General features: G+C 41.0%; 1 protein-coding gene across 3 annotated transcripts in view; it reads right to left on the bottom strand.

The window, feature by feature from the left end:
- Positions 1–20,773, bottom strand: part of SNX10 (sorting nexin 10) — a 50,687-nt gene that overhangs the window by 13,863 nt on the left and 16,051 nt on the right. For 2 of the 3 annotated variants that reach the window (XM_056519846.1, XM_056519847.1), the window contains 4 exons: positions 12,335–12,393; positions 4,918–5,001; positions 4,430–4,530; positions 2,900–2,998 (listed from right to left, as the gene is read on the bottom strand). In XM_056519846.1, the coding sequence (XP_056375821.1) occupies positions 2,900–2,998; positions 4,430–4,530; positions 4,918–5,001; positions 12,335–12,358 (308 nt within the window). In that variant the 5' untranslated portion in view covers positions 12,359–12,393. Of the gene's footprint in view, positions 1–2,899; positions 2,999–4,429; positions 4,531–4,917; positions 5,002–10,252; positions 10,772–12,334; positions 12,394–20,773 lie in introns of those variants that run through there. The other variant, XM_056519848.1, reaches the window with a different exon arrangement.

Here is a 20,773-nt window from a genome sequence, read left to right as displayed (position 1 = left end):
AAAGTTTTCCTTTTTCTCTCTCAATAGGAGAATCCTAGAATTGCATGATGCCCACTATAATGATCGGAGTGGAAGCGGTGGTTTTGCGGGGGCCGTGCACTCTGATTTACAGTAGGGTAGAGGGCCCAGGATGAGGGGGGACCATGACCCTTATTCATATTAATGCGGAGGTGCTCCTGATTTATCCTTTGGCCTACTTAGATGTTAGAACTTATTCTTTTGCTTTCCTGATTTACAATGTGGATCTGGGTAAGGCTGCATTCACATCTCGTTTTTGCAATACGGGTCCCGTATCCAGTTTCTGTACAAAAAACTTATGTCTCCAAACCGGACCGAAAACGTATGCAACAGTATATGCCACCTCCCGTTTTTAAACCGTATACGGTTTGAAAACAGATATCAGTTTGCATACGTTTTCATAGAAAAAATGAACAGATACGGTTTTTGGTTTGTCAAGTTATTTTTTATAGAATTTCCCCAAAAAATAAAAAAAAATTAATAAATAAATGATGAAAAACCGTATTGTGCAAACCGGATGTAACCGTACGCACATACGGTTCAATACGGTTACCATAGAACTCCATTTTAAAATAACCGTATACAGGTTGGATACGGTTTTTGTAGACTACGGTTTGGTGTACCGTTAAAAACCGTATAAACCCGTAAATGATGCAAAACGTACACAACCTGATGCTACGGTTGGCATACGGTATACAATGAAATGTCTATATATACGGTTTACAATGAAATGTCTATATATACGGTTCGATACGTTTTTTTTCAATGAAACCGGATACGGCAACTGTGTTGCAAAAAATTAGATGTGAATGCAGCCTAAGTAGAAGTGGTAACCTAAGGTTTTTTGTTTTTTTTTATACACTATGTAGGGGAGATTTATCAGGACCTGTGCTAAAGAAAAGTCGACCAGTTGCCCATAGCAACCAATCAGATTGCTTCTTTTATTATTCAGAGGCCTTTTCAAAAACGAAAGTAGTGGTCTGATTGGTTGCTATGGGCAACTGGTTGACTTTTCCTCCACACAGAATTTGATTAATCTCCCCCTATACTTCTACACTCCATATTTGGGTGACATTGGCCTGGCATGTACCGGTCTTGTTTAGTTGGGTTAAAAAAAACACTAGTTTTACCCAACTAAAAAACCCGTCCGGCCAACATTCAAATATGGATGGAAAACAAGCTGGAGAGCCATCACACCAAAGTCTACTCTAGTGATAAAAGTCATTTAGAAGAGGGTGATCGTTGAATATCGCTATAGGATACATGCCACTGCTGCCATTTTGATACCATACAGCTGCAGAGTTTGGGGCAGTGTTGGGGCAGCAATGTTTAGGTTCTTACAGCAGAATTCCTAAGCACAATTCCGCACGCAGAAAATCTGCAGTGTTAACATACCCTTATGGTGATCCTAATTCTGGGAAGGACAAAGTTTAGACTAAGCTAATAGTGGACACGATCTCTCTCCTCTGTTCAGTGAAAAATAGAGATTGAACCCAGGGAAAGCTTACATGTGTATGTGGCCCCATCCAATTTTTCTTTGGCTTTTGCACATGTCTTACAATGAACAAGATTTAAATGTCAATTTTTTTTAACCAAATAATAAAAAAAAAATTGTGTTTAGTGATCCCTTTTACAAAATAAGAGTGTTTGGGCAGGTCCAGATCCATCGCCAAGGAGTTATTGTGGGTCGTAAAATCAGTGTATGCAGTAGAGCAGGAATGGAAATTTTTAGACGTCTATCCCCAAAATTGTAAAGTGCCGCGGAATCTGATGGCGCTATATAAATAAAATGTTATTTTTTTTTTATTACTTTTTATTTATTTTTTGAGCATTTTTTTATTTTTATCATCATTATTAATATTATTATTACATGTATTATATGAATGGTGCTCTGACTGCTGGGACTCCAACCACTCGATCAGTGTTTCCTAACCAGTGTGTCTCCAGCTGTTGCAAAACTACAACTCCCAGCATGCCCGGACAGCCAAAGGCTGTCCGGGCATGCTGGGAGTTGTAGTTTTGCAACAGCTGGAGGCACAGTGTTTGGGAAATACTGCACTAGCTAGAACAAGGGACCCCAGACATATGTGGCATACAACTGAGGCCAGAAGGGGTATGGATGGGGTGATAGTTACATATGCCGGCTGCCTCTTAAATGCAGCATGCACTGTAAATACCGTATATTTATTTCCAATATACTGTATTACAATTTTTAAAAAGGTATTTTAGCCTGACCTTATATTTAATCAGCCATTGTCTGGACAAAGACTGAGCCTCAGCGGGGCATATATTAATTAAATGGGCATATTTCAATTAGCATTATGACTTACATGCCCCACCCTTGTAGGCACAGGTAACACCCCAATATTTAGGCTGGGCAGCATTGCCAGGGACACTATATACTCCTACGGACAAATGCTCTCAATAGATTTTTTTTTTTGAGCTTAGGAAATAAAAATGTCTGTGTGTAGCCTGAATCTTCAATACGCCACCTGTAATCCTTATACACTGCATCCCGAAGGAAGCCGCTTACATAATACCGAGTCAGATTGAGGAACTGCGCTGCAATGAGGAACTAGGGATCTACACATCTTTCTTTTATGTGGCATGAAACAAGGATGTAGGGTTATACAAAGGACAGACAGCACAAGGCATGTTTCCCGCAGCTCCACCTACTATACAGACAATCAACCCTGAACAATTGTCTCCTCGAGGGGGGAAGGGTGCTATAAAGAATAGCGACGGCTACAAGGAAAAGCCAACAGGCCATGACGGCAGCCACTAGATGGCTCTGTAACACAGGACAAGAATTTTTCGGCACACACTTCCCTACGAGGAAAAAAAATAAAAATAAAAAAACACAACAAAAAAAAAAACTTACTTATTCAGGAAGTCTTGTAAGCCGCGGACGCGCTGCTCCACATTCTGTGTATTGTTAATATTAAAGAATGGGATTTTGGGTGGCAGTTCTGGTAGGACACTAAAGGAAAGATGAGAGAGGAGGAAAAAAAGAAGAAAAAAAAAAAAGGAAGCAGATTATTATTATATCTACAAAATAAAAATAAGAATTTAAGGCTGTGTTCACATCACGATTTCAGCATCCGACTTGAGTACACGATTTTTATAGCTTAAAATCATATGAAATGGTATATAGAGTCAGATCCATTGACCTCCATTAAAAAAAAAAATTGGATCCATTACACACATCCGATTTGATCCGATTTCACATGATTTTTGTTCGGGTCTGAAATCGGGGTTGACCACGATTTCAGACCTGAACAAAAATCATGCAAAATCGGATGTGGGTCAAATCGGATGTGTGTAATGGTTCCGATTTTTTAATGGAGGTCAATGGATCCGAGTTTATATACGATTTCATACGATTTTAAGCTAAAAAAAATCGTGTACTCGGGTCGGATGGAGAAATCGTGATGTGAATGCAGTCTAACTAAAACCTTGATAATAGTTACATAGGCAGACAATGCGACATATACCCATAGGCTCCTATAATGAAGACATAGTAACAGTTTGTAATGATAAAAAAAAACACAAAAGTCCATTGAGTTCAATCTAACCCTACTGTGTTGATCCAGAGGAAGGCAAAAAAAATAATCTCCATGAGGCCTATGACAATTGCCCCATAACAGGAACAATTCCTTCCAATATGGCGATCAGAATAAATCCCTGGATAAATGTTCTATACACATAAATCTAGTATCCATAACCCGTAATATTATATTTTTCCTGAAACACTCAGACCCCCCCTGCCCCCTTGAATTTTTTTTTTTTAGAGTCAGACCTAATGAGGAATGAAGGAAACTGAGCTTCTAAGAATTACAAGAAAAAAGTACACTTTATATTAGTATATACACTTTTCTCATGTAAATGGATCGAAAAAATGTATATGGAATAGGCAAAAAAAACAATACACCGTTAGTTATTTTGTCTGATGTAATAACTGTGCGTTAACAGTTTTTAAAAGTTGCTTAATGTTTCAGAACTCATATCATATACAGTGAAACCTCTTTACGGGAGGGTGACACGTGCAGTATTTGCTGCTGCATATTTTCCTACCCACTGAAGTCAATGGGAAGCAAAATACACAGCTGATTTTGCTACCCACTGACTTGAAAGGGTAGGAAAACATGCAGAAGCAAATACGCAGCAAAATATGGCAGGTGTGACCCTACCCTAAAGGTGACAAAAGAATGCATAGTACATATGGAAGTAAAAATTTGGTACTGAGTAAGGGTGATATTCTCAAAGGTCTTTTGGAGACCTTTCCCCATCATCATCCCTAAAATGTATACATGCTCCAAGAGAAAAAAAATAAAATAAAAAATACACACACCATACGTACAATATCCAGCCATATATTTACACAACGCTCACATTACACAGAATCCCTTACATTAGTCCAGCGTTACTCTGAAGTTTTTGCCGCAGCCACACAAATTCTCGAAACCTTCTTCGGACCCGGGAAGTTTTCACAGTGAAGCACATACTGTTTGTCTGTAAAGAAAGTTTAGATTTTTATAAATATAGTTACACTGGATGACAAAACCTATATGTGCATCTTACCTTTACACATATACATTATTTTTACATGGGTAAATATATAACTTAGAGACAAAAGTTTACTACATCATTGCCCTTATCGTTCAAAAAATAGCTGGAAAAAAAGAATAAAATTTGCATGTGCTGTTACCAGCTTATATTAAGAATATTTCTTATCTGACCTTTAAAACAAGGTGTCAATAAATGTCATCCCAGGACCCATATGTACACAAATGAAAGCTACAATACAGCAAAACAAATTATCCAAGATAATACGAGGAATAAAAAGTTAATTAATGAATATTTCAATAAATTCACAAACCCATAAATAAACAGACTTACATGAATGCAGATTTCATAATCCAGGTAGGGATGCCAGTCATCCTTCTGTATTTTAGGATCTCGCACCCACACGCTGATGGTCTCCTGTAATAGCATTATGTAAAGTCACAGCACTGCACGATGTACGCTTCACAAGGAACAGCTCTGAACTGCCAAGTTACAAGAGGAAGTAGACTTATAGGATTACAAAGCAGAAGAGAAAAAAACCTCAATGCTGAAGTCACCAGACTTAACAGCGCTTGGAAATTCTGCCTTGAGCTTACAAAGTCTTCACAAGAGGACATCGGAGTATTTCCAAGATTGCACTAGGATTAACCCTATGAAAAATACAGCATAACAGGGTTTTTCCCCCACAATAAATACGGTATTTCATATCTATCCAACCACTAGTACAGGTCCATAACCCCTATTCAGTGAATATTACATCTTCATAAACATTATACAACTGTTTAATTACTTGTTATAGATATTAAAGTTGCATCAGGAAAACATTACGGGTGAATCTCGCCCAGTTTCAAACTTAGTCATTTTTTCCCCTGAAAGCTTTTGGGTTAGGGAACATAATTTGAACAAGCTTTGATAGTAGAGGCAAGAAACTTTGTAATATATATCTTATTAGACAAAAATGCTTCTTTCTTCTGTTATAAATCTTTTCCCTCCCCCCCCCCCCCCCCCCCCCCTTTGCTGCTGAAAATCAGCTCAGCCTTATCCAGAGTCTGCAAGACAAGTAATGAAAGTCTATGGAGAGGGGAGGAGGGAGCTCTGCCCATCAGCTCTGGGTGAACTACAAGTTATAGGGGGACATTTACTAATCTAGTCTATTCTGGGTATGCTTATAGACCAGCGTATGTGGTAGTCTCCTGTCTATTGTGCTCCTAATTTATCAAAGTTCTCACAGCCCTTGATAAATTCTGTGCTCAGACTTCAGGGTCTACAGCTTAAACTGCATTTAGACCTGCTCCAACATGGTCTGACATTTCAGCGTATTTTGGGCAGATGCGACTTGTCGCACAAAAGTCGCACTTGATAAATTCAGCACCAATGCATTTCAGTCTAAAATAGACTTGCACGCATCATGTTCTAAAAATCCTCTACGGCAAAAGTCGCAGAAAAGTCGCACATATTTAGACTGTGACTTTCTGTGCGACAAATTTAGACAGGAAAAACCAGTCTAAATCCTTTGATAAATCTCCCCCATAGAGTTATATAAATGGCCATAAATAGTGCTGCTCCATATGTACACTCACAGGGCAGAGTCAACTGAAATGAGAGGTACACTTTAAAGGTGGCCTCAGGATAGGCAATGAATATATGTTCAACGCGGTATCCGCCACTTGCAACTGATGTGAAAAGGAGCAGCAGTTACCCAGCACGGCCACGACACAATGTACAAAGCCGTCTCCTACCAATCAGATAATCATTGTCTATCCTGAAGAGCAGCCATGCAAAAAAAACAACTCTTTAAAACCACATGCGATATTGCAATTCTGTTTCCTGCCTACTCAAAGAACGTTCCATGTAAGTCTTATTACTGCAATACGTTATGGCATAAACTCCTACTGTAAAAGCCATTTGTGATTTTGTAGTATAATAATATGCAACCTCATAGAAATGTAGACTTTAAGTGGAACTTTCTTTGGGACCCTTCTAGAAATGTATGTCATTAATCACTGCATGACAATCTGGTAAAAAAAAAGGTTAAAACTACTTTGTTTGGCAACCAGTTTACTGGTCAGCAATATATGAAATGCACTGGTTTTTGCTTTATAAGAGCCGAGTAACGTGCTCTCTATCACCAAAGTGCAAATGTGTCACACTGAAAAAAAAAAAAAAATGTGCACAATGAAGCCGACTATCGCAAGCCTTTTTCCAAAAAAGGAGAGAGAGGCTTCCCATCCGGGCCAAAAGGACACACCATCTATCCAAGTTTTACCTATAGACTACAACATGTTCTATTGATAACACAGCAGATGTCTAGGCAGTAGTACAGTTCTGTCCAGATGTGTGCCAGACTTTCAATAGGCACTTTGAACAAACTCTAAAAAGATCAAGTGAATATATAAAAAAAAAAACTTTGTAAAATATCTTATTAGACAAAAATGCTTCTTTCCTCCATTATTAAGGTTCTTCCCTCTTCCCCTCTCCTGGGAGACTGTACTACACTCTGAAAATCAGCTCAGCTTTGTCCTTTGTCTGCAAGACATTCAATACAAGTCTAAGGTGGAAGGAGGAGGGAGCTCCGCCAACCTGTACTGGGAGAACTGCAAATTATAGATGAAGTTATTAATATTATGACCAAAAATAGCGCTGTTCATGTACACACACAGGGCAGATCATCCTGAAAAGTCACCTAAAATGATAGGTACGCTCTCAGGTTGGTCAGAGCCTGTGGCTGAAGGGGGGAGGGGCAGATACACTAAATCCTTGAGCCCCACAGAAAGAAGTCACAGGGTATTTGATCTGGTGAACGTAGAGGCCTGAACAACATAGTAAATAGTTTCTGAAATGACCAATACAAAGCTCCGTTAGGAGAACATCAATATGGTATGGTGAAGGTGAACTATCCTTCTGATAGAGAAGATCTGCCAAACATTGTCTACCGTGTCATAAGTCATTCCTTTAGCATGTCCAGGTCGGAGTGGCTGGTTACATTATCTTCTGCAAAAATGATGTGCTCAATAAGGGCAAAGGTTTCTTTTGAGCCCCAAATTCTAATGCAATTGATCTTCTCACTGAGGTGAAAGGTCGCCTCAATGCTGAACACACCTTCCAATTGGCCCTCAAGTGAATGCAAAAGTCACAGCGTATCAGTTTGTCAACTGAATTCTTTATATAGATCTTTCCTTAGACTACGAGGAGAGAGGAGGATAAAAAGGACTCTAATAGGCACAATCTCCAAAAGTTAGATCAAGGCTATAGGAGTTCTTGTTTCCTCAAAAAAGGCTTGCTTAATTGTATAAAACAAAACATTCATCTGCAACTGAGGAAGGGTGGTACAACACCCGAAACGAGTCTCTTTGATGTAATCAATTTTATTTGTTTTATTTTTTGTATACATTTTTTTGTGTTTTATACAATAAACAAGCCTTTATTGAAGAAACAAGAACTCCTATCCTTGATCTACCTTTTGGGGGTAGCCCTTTTTATCCTCCTCTCTCCTCATATTCTATTACCGGTTCCACATAGCTGGTTACTGGTCGGACTACAGACAGCTTGCAAATCTCCTTGAGTACCCCAATTCTAGAGGTGATATGCATAACATCAAGGTTTAACCCAGGCGAGTCCCACCATAGACCCTCACTACCCTGTCCTTCCGGACCCACAGAATTACACGAGGCGCTGCACTCGTCTTATTTTTTTCTCTCTTTCTCCTTACAGGTTTTCCTTAGGGCACTGCATTGTGAAGTGAGTGACTCTTTATCTTAACACTTAAATCATTAATTCTTTCCTGCAGGAAACATTCCCCCACTGTCTTGTCCTTCAACGACTTCTTGGAAAAGTAAATTTGTGACGATTCAAAGAGATCATAAAGCTAAATTCCTGACATAGGAGTCATGTGCGGAATCAATAAGTAGTTTATGAGTCTATGGGATTTACCCAGATGATGTCTGTTTTCAGAAGCCTCCCTGTCCAAACTCCTAAACCAACCTTAACCCCTTCACTCAATAGCCTGTTTTGACCTTAATGACCAAGGCAAATTTTTAAAATCTGACATGCGTCCACTTATTTGGTAATAACTTTTGAACGCTTAACTTATAAAAGCGATTCTGAGATAGTTTTTTCGTGACATATTATACTTTACATTAGTGGTAAATTTTGATTAATATATTTAGTGTTTTTTGTAAAAAAAAAAAAAAATTTGCTAAATAAAATGGAAAATTTGCATTTTTCTAGATTTTATATTTTCTGCTCGTACCACAAATAACCATGCTGCACCAAAATTAATAATTCACATCTACAATATGTCTACTTTATGTCCCATTTGTTTGATAATCATACTTTTACTTTTTAAGAATGTTAGAGGGTTTATAAGTTTAGTAGCAATTTTCAAAATTTTCAAGAAAATTGCAAAATCAGGGACCAGTTCAGTTCTGAAGTGGAATTGAGGGGCTTGTATGTTTGCTACCCCCATAAAGCACCCCATTTTATAAACTGTACCCCTTAAAGTAGACAGAGTGACATTATGACATTAAAAGAAGTTCATTAACCCTTTAGCCATTTCACAGAAATAAAAGCAAAGTGGAGGCGGAATTATAAAATGTAATCTTTTTGTAGATTTTTCATTTTAATCCATTTTTTTCGGTAACACAGTAGGTGTTGACAAAGACATAAAACTCAAGATTTATTCCCCGAATTCTGACGTACTTAGAAATATCCCATATGTGGCCTTTGTGCACTACGTGTCACTCACACAGGCTTCATATATGAAGGCGTGCTGTGTGGATTTTGGGGAATCCTTTTAGTTTGGGATATTTTGTTGGCATCATATATAATTACAGGGGCCTTGGGGTGTAAAATATTTTTGGGAGACAAATTGATGCTGTCATTGGTACTGTTCTAGTGTACATGTGACACTCTAATAGCTTTTTATTTTATTTTTTATGAGGTGGTATACATATAAAATTAAAATCAACCGCAGAATTAACTTTTTTTCATTAGGTCGTTAGTCATGCGGTATAAGTGACATGTTAACGTTACACTGCAGGTTGATACGATTACGGCGATACCAAATTTATATATTTTTTATATTTTAGTTCATTTATGGCATAAAAACTATTTTAAGTCGCCACGTTCTGTGAGCTGGAACTTTTTTTTTTTACACTGACGCAATTGTGTGAGGACTTTTTTGTGGGACATGTTTATGTATTTGGGGGGGGGGGGGACTATTTTTGGGGGTGTATTATACACTATTTTATTTTTATATTTTTTGCAATTTTTTCCACTTTTTTCACACTTTTTTTTTACTATTCTACACATAATTCAATGGAGTACACATCTGTACTCTATTGAATTATGCCTATGTCTGTCAGTACTGAAAGGCATAGGATTGATCAGTCCCTACCTTAAGTAGGGACTGATCGCTCATGTTGCCATGGCAATGGAGGCAAGTGTAAGGGCAATGGTTGCCATGGCAATGGAGGCAAGTGTAAGGCCAATGGTTGCCATGGCAACCATCGGTGCTCTGCTTTCACTTTGCAGAGCACCAATCAGTGACAGAGGGAGCTACCCTCTAATAGATGCTGCGGTCTCAGTGACCACATCTACAGGATTAACCCAGGATTGGAGCACAGCTTTGTGAAGCGACAGAGAAGAGGGGGAAGGAGGAGACCCGCACCAGATCCCTGCTATTGGTCCGTCTGTACTGATTGGTCCCTGGCCGGCTTCAGGGAGGCTCGGCTGTGCACAGTCGAGCTCAATAAACTGTCACAGCACCCGGCAGCGCTGTGACAGTTTATTCTCATCGGGTACATGATGCAGGAAGTCATCCCTAATCACCACATACGTGTACCTGATTTTGCGGGAAGGGGTTAAAGTTGTTTTCCCACCAACAACAAGTATCCTCTATACACAGGGATGAGTGATCAGCAAGGGTCTGACTGCTGGGACCACCAGTGATCACAACAATAGAACTCGTGTCCCCATGACTAAATGGAGCGTCAGTCTGACAATAAAACCACAGCTGCATTTAATGGGCCTGAAGAAGATAGAAGAGTTCAGTGCATGGCTATCTTCTTTCTTCTTGAGGACCACAGAGTTGAAAAGAGCAGCATCACACATGTTTATCTGTGATTAAATCGATACTGTCAGATCCAAAAACTTTTTATATGTTATTGATGAAAATTAAAGACCTTTTGTGATACGGTTAATTTGTTTATTTTGTAAATATTTAATAAAGAATAGAGCCCCTGAAAATCCCACCACTAGGGGTCCACATACCTACTGGGGCACTAACCGGTCCTGTAGCATCATCAGGCTTGTCCATGAGTTAAGGGACAAAAGATGCTTCATGGAAAAGAGGTATTTTTATAATAAATATAGGTGATAGAGGCATAAAAATGAGATGTACATAGTCAGGATTAGCTACTGGGTAACATTAAAACGGTATTCTGGCCTTAGACATCTTATTCCCCTATCCAAAGGATAGGGGATAAGATGTCTGATCCCGGGGGTCCCGCTGCTGGGAACCCCCGCAATCTCCATGCAGCACCCAGCATTCTGTGTCAGGCACTGCTTCCGAGACTGAGATGTGAAGTCACGCCTTTGGATAGGGAATAACATGTCTAATACATTTTTTGCGGGATATGACAAGTACACTTTAAAAGGGGTACTCAGTTGCATGATATCGTATGCCCTATACAAAGTATAAGGGATAAGATGTCTGATTGAGGGGGGCCAGCCGTTAGGACCCCCCACGATTTCCGTGCAGACACCCGTCGTTCTGCACATTATGTTAAGAATGCTGGGTTCGGGAGGCCATGGTGTGACGTCACACCCCCTTCATTTATGTAAATGGTGGGGGATAAGATGTCTAGCAATTAAGTACCCCTTTAAGTAATCTGGGCCGTTCCCTATATGTCAAGTTACTGTATCTGAAAATAAAGATGGAGAACAGAAAAGGGCAGCTTATTAGTTATTGGTAGCCTATAGCCATGGCAGGCCAGGGGACCTTTCATAGACCCCAGTTGTGGAAACCTGTCTGCACCTCACTTGCCTTTTTCCTCTAAAATGAAATAATGACAGCACTATTACAGCATTAACACCATGATTCAATGTCACTTACATATTTGTTTTGGCTCAGACCATAAAGCACACCAAACTACACTTAGTCAGCTAGCGACTACCCTAAAGAATGGTTTGGGGTGCTTTAAGGTGTGAGCCAATAAAGTACTTGGAGCCCATGTCTGTCTGTGCTTGTATACACTGGCATCCTATTTTCCCATGTCATGGAAGGCACAATTGTGCTGTTTGCCATTAGTACTCACGCCTAGACTGTTACAACTCACATAGGCTATCAAAATGAGGAAAGTTGTTTGAATAACCGTGACCGTTTAAAGATGTATAGCCTTTCAAAATGTAAGGGGAAAAATTCCACCATGTTATTCTGCCCCCTAGTGCCAGCTTGCATTAATTCCAGATTATCTCTCTGTGGTGACACGGTCCATGTCCTCCAAATGAATGCTTAGGAGAGAGACTGGCCACAGGAGACAAATATTTTTTTATTATTTCAAACCAATGGGATTTAAAGATTAGACTACCCCTAAATAAATATGGAATATGTTTAATGCACAATGTATGTAAATGTGCAAACCTTCTGATCTGATTCATATATAAACCATAATTACATCCATGGGCACTTAGCCCATTACACAAGTGCCTTTACATGACTAGGAACTATTTATCTTGAAAGGGCACTTACCCCTTTCCGGTCCTTGGGCAGCATTCTTCAAGTAAACCAAGTGCAACAAGAAAAATAACCTAGAAGAAAAAGAAAGCATTGTATAAATTCACTGACTATAACCAATGACAAAATTACAATCATACAAAGACAGGCATTCTTCCCACTGTTTACATATCTCATTGACTCAATGCATGAAAAACAATTAGCTAATCTGGGTAAGAATAATCTAGAAAACCAACCCCCTCCATAAATGGGAATTCCACATAGGCAACAACTACAACACTTAGTGTTAATGTGCATGGTTCAGTGTTCCCAGGTAGATCACTAGAAGTTTATGAAATATGGGAGGGGGGGGGGGGGGGAATCTCTTAATTTTAAGCTTTTTATTAATTTTTATCAATGCAACTATGAAAATACAAGTGATAATAAAGCAAGTAGTGTTGTCATATATCCAAGTATGATATTACATGTACTTTTCATCCCCGATTAGCAAGATGTCTGATAACATGTCTGGCCACTGGGACGCTCCGCGATCTCCGTGCAGCACCCAGCATTCTAAACAGTATGTTATGAACGCTGGGTTTCCGCATCGCGTCTCCTGTCGTGGGATTCTAGCATTCTAAACCTACTGTTTAGAATGTCGGGTGCTGCATGGAGATTACGGGGGTCCCAGCGACGGGACTACCGCAATCAGACATCTTATCCCCTATCCTTTGAATACAGCTGATATGTACTGTAAGGACTAAGATTTTTAAATAGAAGTCATTTACAAATCTGTTTAACTTCCTGGCACCAGCTGAATAAAAAAAAAAAAAAAAAAATTGTTTTCCACCAGAGTACCCCTTTCATTTTAAAGGAGTAGTCCAGTCCTGAAAAACTTATCCCCTATCCTAAGGATAGGGGATAAGTTTCAGGTCACGGGAGGTCAGACTGCTGGGGCTCCCCGCGATCTCCTGTACGGGGCCCGGGCCGCCTGCGGGAAGGGGGCGTGTTGACCATTGCAAAAAGAGATGGCTGATACACCCCCCCAATACAACTCTATGGCAGAGCTGGAGACTGCCGACTCAAAAAGCTGTATGGACTCGGCCATAGCCGAGAGGGTGGCAAAACGGACAGCCTTAGGTGGGAAAACCTCAACATGTGCTTTGAGAAAAAAGGTTTTGATAATGGCATAGCTAGACGTTGACCACCATTTTCCTACCGAAACAGCACAGTAGTCCCTCAAGTTACACTCGCCTTATGTCATCAGGTCTTAGCAGAAGGAATCCACAGTCTTTAGTGTTTTTCCCACAAGCATCACCTATAACCTCTTTGCATGACAGGTGAGAAGTGTCCGGTTGGTGGCTGCCTGACCTCTAGGACACTCATGGATCGCAAGGGCAGGGTCACGTATCCTCCTGGTCAAAGGGAGCAACAGTCAGACATACACACTGCGACTTTAACTCTATGGGTCAGATGAAGATAACCAAGCTCTGAATTCAATCATATTTGTGGGTTGAATGGAGCGGCAGGGTGCATGTCTGACTGCTGCTCATTTTAACCTGACACTCATCACATGTCCAACGGATAGGCGGCTGGTGGAGTTTGTGGGACAACCCCTTTAAATGCAAAAGCATAAAATAATCTGAAATCAATAAATTAAATACCTTTTGATTTGTTTGAACTGTACAGTTCTTATAGGACACTCATGAGACAGAAAAACTAAATTCCTGGATCCTTCAGCTGCCCTGTGCCCACTCGTGTATAGAACAGCTACAAGCATTGAGAGTTTTAGAAACATTAAGATTACATACCCCAAGACACGTCTATAGCAGCTGCAGCACCTCATTTGGTTAATATCAAACTAAAAGTTTCACTTCCTTATGCACAAGGAAATAAGAGAAAAAAAATGTTGCATCAAATGCTAAAATTCCCCAGGGGTGTAACACAAACACACGTTTGTTTTTTTTCTCTATTTCAGGTGAAGGGAAAATCCAAACCGGTCAGCAATATTTTGGAAGCATGTGTGTTCTAACCTTCTACATATAAGACAGGGTGCACACATACATTTTAGTTTATTTTGTTCTGTTCCATCACTTGAGCAGAATACTACATAAAAAAAATAAAAATAAAAGTGTCAGGCACCTGACGGATTTTTATTGGTGTCTACCAAGTTTTCGGCATGCTGTAAATAGTGCAATATGCTGTGATATTTTGTCTGGGGCCTCCAATGCAAATGTGAACCCAGCCTTAGCCTCGGTATGAACAAAATACATACATTAAAAGGGTATTTCCAATAGTTAACACCATTTCTCAAGACAGAAGCCGGACCCCGAATCCATAATCCACAGTATCTAGCTCTTCCTGCCCCCATTTCGTGAGCTTCTCAATTGATCTGCATGGGCAAGGGACAATGCACATGACTAAACCATGGAGTATTTCCCTGCATCAGAAGCCCAGGTCTCTTCTCTGCGGTTGTTAAATCGCGTGTTTAGCAGGAATTTGTAAACTTTTATGTTTAGAAATAGAAATTCACTTTCAATGGCACAGCACATTAGTGCCTAAAGAAGCGACCTACAGAGATCAAAAAGCTGCACTAACTCCCATGTAACTAGACCACAACACACACACAACACGTCCATTCAGAAATGACTGTCACAGCGCAGATCCCTGTAGCCAAAGCTTCAGATACTATTTTTTTGTATATTCTATTTCCCGTGATATAAGCATCCAGATGCTGCTTTGTACGAATATGGCGATGTATGATGGCTATTCAATTTTTTTTTTATCACATTATATAAAAAAAGTTTGTGCAGACTGTCTTATTTCAGATAGTCAATATTTTAATAGGGAATCAGTTATCGGTATCTCCTGCACTAAAATGTTGTACAGGCTTGAAGTGTAGGTGACACTGATGACAATGATACTTACTGGTACCCGATCCGTTCCTCGTTCTTGTTGCAATCCCAGTTCTTCGGTACAAGAAAATGACCTGCTTGGTGCACCAGGTGTTCTCAAGCTCCCCATGCATGGAGCCAGGATTACGGTGGAACGGAGGCACAGAGCAGGAATAGGTAAGTATTGTCATCAGTGTCACCTGCACTACAAGCCTCTACAACAGGTTAGTGCAGTCGATACTGGATGACAGATTCCCTTTAAGACCTAAGGTTGTTTAGTTTATATATAGAGGAGAAAAACAAGCCCTGGATTTATATTTCACAGCTGAGGGTTTGTTACATTCTACTAATACTAGGCCAGTAGTGACCAACCTATAGCTCTTGCAAAACTACAAAGTGGAAGTTGCACTTCTGCAACCAGTAAGACGCCATATGTTTGAGACCACAGGCCTAGGAAATCCTCTAACGTAATAACACACAAATGAAGACTGGTCACATTGTATCAGTATAGGTAACACATGTAGCCTGGAGACAGGGCTGTTTTTATAATGATTTGCAGCCTCTCAATGTAAGAAAAAGAAAAAGTCACTTGATTTTGAGTTTTATTCTATATTTTGCTCTTTGTATGCACAAATGTACTGACCATTGTTCTGTATAGTGTTTGGACTAATACAAAGTAGATTACAAAGTTACATAAGTTCTCATTATATAGCGATAAAGCTTTAAAATCAACGGTGAGAAAGTCCGCAGGCCCATTTTTATAGACATCCATCCAGTCTTGTTTGAGTAAAGTGTATACGGATCTTTTAGGACACGTTTACACCCCATATGAACAGTGGGAACTTGAGAGGACAAATACAAAGGAGCTTTTTTTTAAATTTTTTTTTTTAGTTCCAGCGGAAAAAACCTTTGGGGCTTGTTACCCCAAAATTAACCTTAAAGAACACCTGTCAAACCATGTTTTCTAAAATAAGTCAGATTATATTAATACAGATTATATTAACACAGAATAGATGCACCAAAATCCGTGTAGAATTTGACCCATCAGAACATGCGCTTAGGCTATCTGTTGAAGACTTTCCGCATGGAATACTTGCCTTATCACCCGCCATAGAGCGCACCTCTTGAGTTTTCACATACATCCATTGAACCTACTGAGTTGTTGCTCTTTGAAACATTTTTTCAGATATTTTTCAACCATTTATTTTTTTCATACAGCATATGCTATTATGCAGTTTGCAAACCAACAATTTTTGGATGACCCACAAACATGTGAAAAAAAATCAAAAAAGGCGCTTTGCACTTTTAGTGAATGAATGGGATTTGTCATTTTTCCCACTAAACACAACTCAATATAGTAAAAACAGCAGTTCAAAAACAGTCCAAAATGCTGTGTGTGAACATCACCTAAGGCAATACTTTCATCCAAGTAATGAGAAAACTTCTGACATGGCAGCTTAATATTCTGTAAAACGTAGGAAAAACCGTAAACCTTCAGGGACTTTACTAGCCTGAGCTACAGTAAATATGATCTTCATCAGGCCAACTGGGTTGTATTTAGCGGCAGTGTCCTGTCCAAAAACAGCTTCATTCTATCAGGGTCTCAAGAAACCCCATTCTCACGATCGATGGGGGAGGAGGGGGGCAATGCCTAAAATTATATGCCTTTCACTGTGTATTGGGGGTGGGAGTGGAGTTTAATGCACAGGATCCCTAGCGTTAGACATACACATCACATTCATACCTTTGGAAATAGAAGTTTTACAGAAAAAACAAGGCAATAAATGTTTGGCCCTCTTTAAATGTAGGTTCCTCTAGAAGAAGTCCAGGATAACTATTTCCATACCTACATTCCGCTGCTGACAAATTATAGGAAGGATTTTGTTCTGAGACATGCACGTTATTTTCCAGCTGTATATTTATGAGCAATTTCCAATTATTATGAATGGAAACAAGGGGCTTTCCACTGTAGACTGCTTAAATATATCAACCAGATGTTTATGGCACATCTAACCCATGGGTATCTGACAGCAGGCACCCACTAAGGTCAAGAAGAGGCCTCATTCCCTGCAGAGAATTACTGGGCGCACAAGGTGACCCTGCTATAGTGTCATTCAGGACAGGGTTCAGAGAGCGGCAGGGATCTCTACCCTTCAAATAGATAACCCAGTAGGGGACCATACAGCTGATATTTGAAAGAAAAAAACCCTGTATATTTTGCCTGGAATCTACCATTAAGTTAACCTCCTTTTCTGATTTTATGTAAAGAATAACATTTACTGACTATTTGAAAGCTCTTTAAGGGCCCATTCACACAGTAGAATGTCCACCCAAGGGCAGCAGGCACTGGCAGAAGAGTCCAGCGTTAGGACCACTTGGAAATATGGCATCTCCATAGACGGCAATGTATCTGAGTGGATTAGGCAGAAAGGATGAACATGTTCCTTCCTGGTTGAGAGTTGAGAATTAAAATTTTGGAAGATGTTTCCGCCACGGAAATTCTGCTGTGTGCATGGTACAGCAGAATCCAATTGAAAACAACGGGAGACTGCTGTACCGAAATTTCCAAGCTGAATTTTTTCACTAGATTTGACCATGTGAATGGGCCCCGACAGTGTTGGATTTCTTCACAATGTGCAAAATCTGTGCTAAAAGAATTAAATTTATTTAAATATGTAACAGCAGAGTTTTCACAACAACTGTCCCCGATATCTTTCCAAAAAGAAAAATAGCCAGTAGAACTGCCTAAGGCTGTTCACACCATGTTTTCAGCCATACGGGACCGCATGGGGGGAGCTAAAACCGGGCACTTCTGTATCCCTGCCGTATGCCGCCCATATCTAATTCATGTCAAGGAGCCGACCAGAGTGAAACGCTGAATCCGGTCGGCTCATTTTTGCCCCGTATGCGCTTTTCCACCGGACCTAAAACAGTGGTCCACTACGGTTTTCGGTCCATTCGGGGGCAAAAATTAGCTGACCAGAGTCAGCGTTTCACTCCGGTTGGCTCATTGAACTGAATTACATAAACGTATGTATGCGATCCCATATGGCTTAAAGCGTGGCGTGACCACCAGCCTGAAAGAAAGAAAAATTTGCAGCAGCACTTTTGGTATAAAAAAAAAAAAAATGTAGGCTCTCAGCGAACTTTTTGATCAAAACTTGTCCCCCATCCACCACGCAGAGGTGGCCTCATTTTGGATGGGATCCCAACATGCTAAATCAATTACCGTATTTATCGGCGTATAACACGCACTTTTTAGGCTAAAAATTTTAGCCTAAAAAGTGCGTGTTATACGCCGATAAATACGGTCTATGTGCGTGTTATACGCCGATACCGCCCCAGGAAAGGCAGGGGGAGAGAGGCCGTCGCTGCCCGCTTGTCTCCCCCTGCCTTCCCTGGGGTCTAGAGCCCTGCTGCCGGCCCTTCTCACCCCCTGGCTATCGGCGCCGCTGCCCGTTCTGTTCCCCTGACTATCGGTACCGGCGCCGATAGCCAGGGGGAGAGAAGGGGCAGCGGCACCCATTGCCGGCGCCTCTGCCCCGTTGCCTCCCCCCATCCCCGGTGGCATAATTACCTGGGTCGGGTCTGCGCTGCTGTAGGCCTCCGACGTGCGTCCCCTTCGTCGTTGCTATGCGCTGCACGGTGCGGCGCATGACGTCAGTGCGCCGCGCCGTGCATAGCAACGACGCAGGGGACGCACGCCGGAGGCCTGGAGCAGCGCGGACCCGACCCAGGTAATTATGCCACCGGGGATGGGGGGAGGCAACGGGGCAGCGGCGCCGGCAATGGGTGCCGCTGCCCCTTCTCTCCCCCTGGCTGTCGGCGCCGCTTCTCTCCCCCTGGCTATCGGCGCCGGTACTGATAGTCAGGGGGACAGAACGGGCAGCGGCGCAGGTAGCGAGGGGGTGAGAAGGGCCGGCAGCAGGGCTCTAGACCCCAGGAAAGGCAGGGGGAGAGAAGCGGGCAGCGACGGCCTCTCCCCCTGCCTTTCCTGGGGGTTTATCGGGGTATACACGCGCACACTCGCACCCTCATTTTACCATGGATATTTGGGTAAAAAACTTTTTTTACCCAAATATCCTTGGTAAAATGAGGGTGCGTGTTATAGGCCGGTGCGTGGTATACCCCGATAAATACGGTAATATTCTGCTGGGCATATGGCCTCTGACTGGGTGACATGCAGGATCCACTACCAATTTAAAACCTCCTGTGAACAGGGAGGGGTGCAGGGCTGGAGAGGGTGCCACTCCTCCTTACTTGTAAAGCAAAAACATGAAAAAAGAAAAATAGCCAGCACAACTGCCTAATACACGGGTGCACGCTGCTGTGGCAAACACTAAGCATACCAAAGAAAGAAAGAAAGGTTGCAGCTGCACTCTTGTTCAAAAAATGGAGTCTCTTAGAAGTAACTTGCAAATAAGTGCACTATTAAAAAAAAATCTTAATCCTTCCAGTACTTGGACAAGCGGTTGTATACTACAGAGGAAATTATTTTCTTTTGCGATTTCTTTTCTGTCACGACCACAGTGCTCTCTGCTGACACCTCTGTCCATGTCAGGAACTGCCAAGAGCAGGAGAAAATCCCCATAGCAAACATATGCTGCTCAGGACAGTTCTTAAAATGGACAGAGGTGTCAGCAGAGAGTACTGTGGTCGTGACAAAAGAAATCCCAAAAGAAAAGAATTTCCTATTAAGTATACAGCCGCTAATAAGTACTGGAAGGATTAAGATTTTTTAAAAGACGTAATTTACAAATCTGTTAACTTTCTGGCACCAGTTGATTTAAAAAAGAAAAAAGTTTTCCCACCAGAGTACCCCTATAAAAACCATCAATATCAGGTGAGGTGTGGGGCAGGAGGTCTTACTCACAACACCCCCGTCGATAAGCTTTTTAAAAGAATGGCTGCACTCGTGTAACCACTGCAAAGTCTCCATTGTTTACCTTTACCTATGCTTGTACAGTACTTGCAATTGTATGTGAATGGGACAACGTAGCGGTACCTTCCACTGCCAAGTTGCAGCACTTGCTTCCAGGAGTCAGTCCCCGAGATGTAAAATTAAATAGTCTATACACTTATGTAACTTATCCTTATTATTTAGCAACAGCACCTACTCAGCTGTTTTTATGAAGGAGGTCTAGGATTCATTGTATTTGGTTCTGGTGGACATCCTATTAGTCATACTGCACCAATTGTTCTCTCGTGGTATTGCTAAAGTTCTCTTGTGTGGTGAATGCCATTTGCCCATTTCTGAAATATATCGTTTAAACCAATGGTCTCAAACTGTGGCCTTATAGATGTTGCAAAACATCAACTCCCACCATGCTCGGACAGCCAACGGCTGTCCGAGCATGCTGGGAGTTGAAGTTTTGAAACATCTGGAGGGGCACAGTTTGAGACCACTGGTTTAAGCCAATGCTGGATTTTTCAGAAGACAAGGAGTCATAGACAGCCCCCACCTAACCCTCTAGATACCCAGGATAGCGCAAAAGAGTATGTACACACAATGTATAAGCTGAAGATTTGATCCTGTGTTTAGCTACTTATTTTGATTTTTACACCATAAAATGTGCGGCCT

This window comes from Hyla sarda, chromosome 5 (genome assembly GCF_029499605.1).
Source record: "Hyla sarda isolate aHylSar1 chromosome 5, aHylSar1.hap1, whole genome shotgun sequence".
In the NCBI taxonomy this organism is placed as follows: domain Eukaryota; kingdom Metazoa; phylum Chordata; class Amphibia; order Anura; family Hylidae; genus Hyla; species Hyla sarda.
The sequence above is the reverse complement of the archived record's forward strand: the minus strand, read 5'-3'. Positions and strand labels throughout refer to the sequence as shown.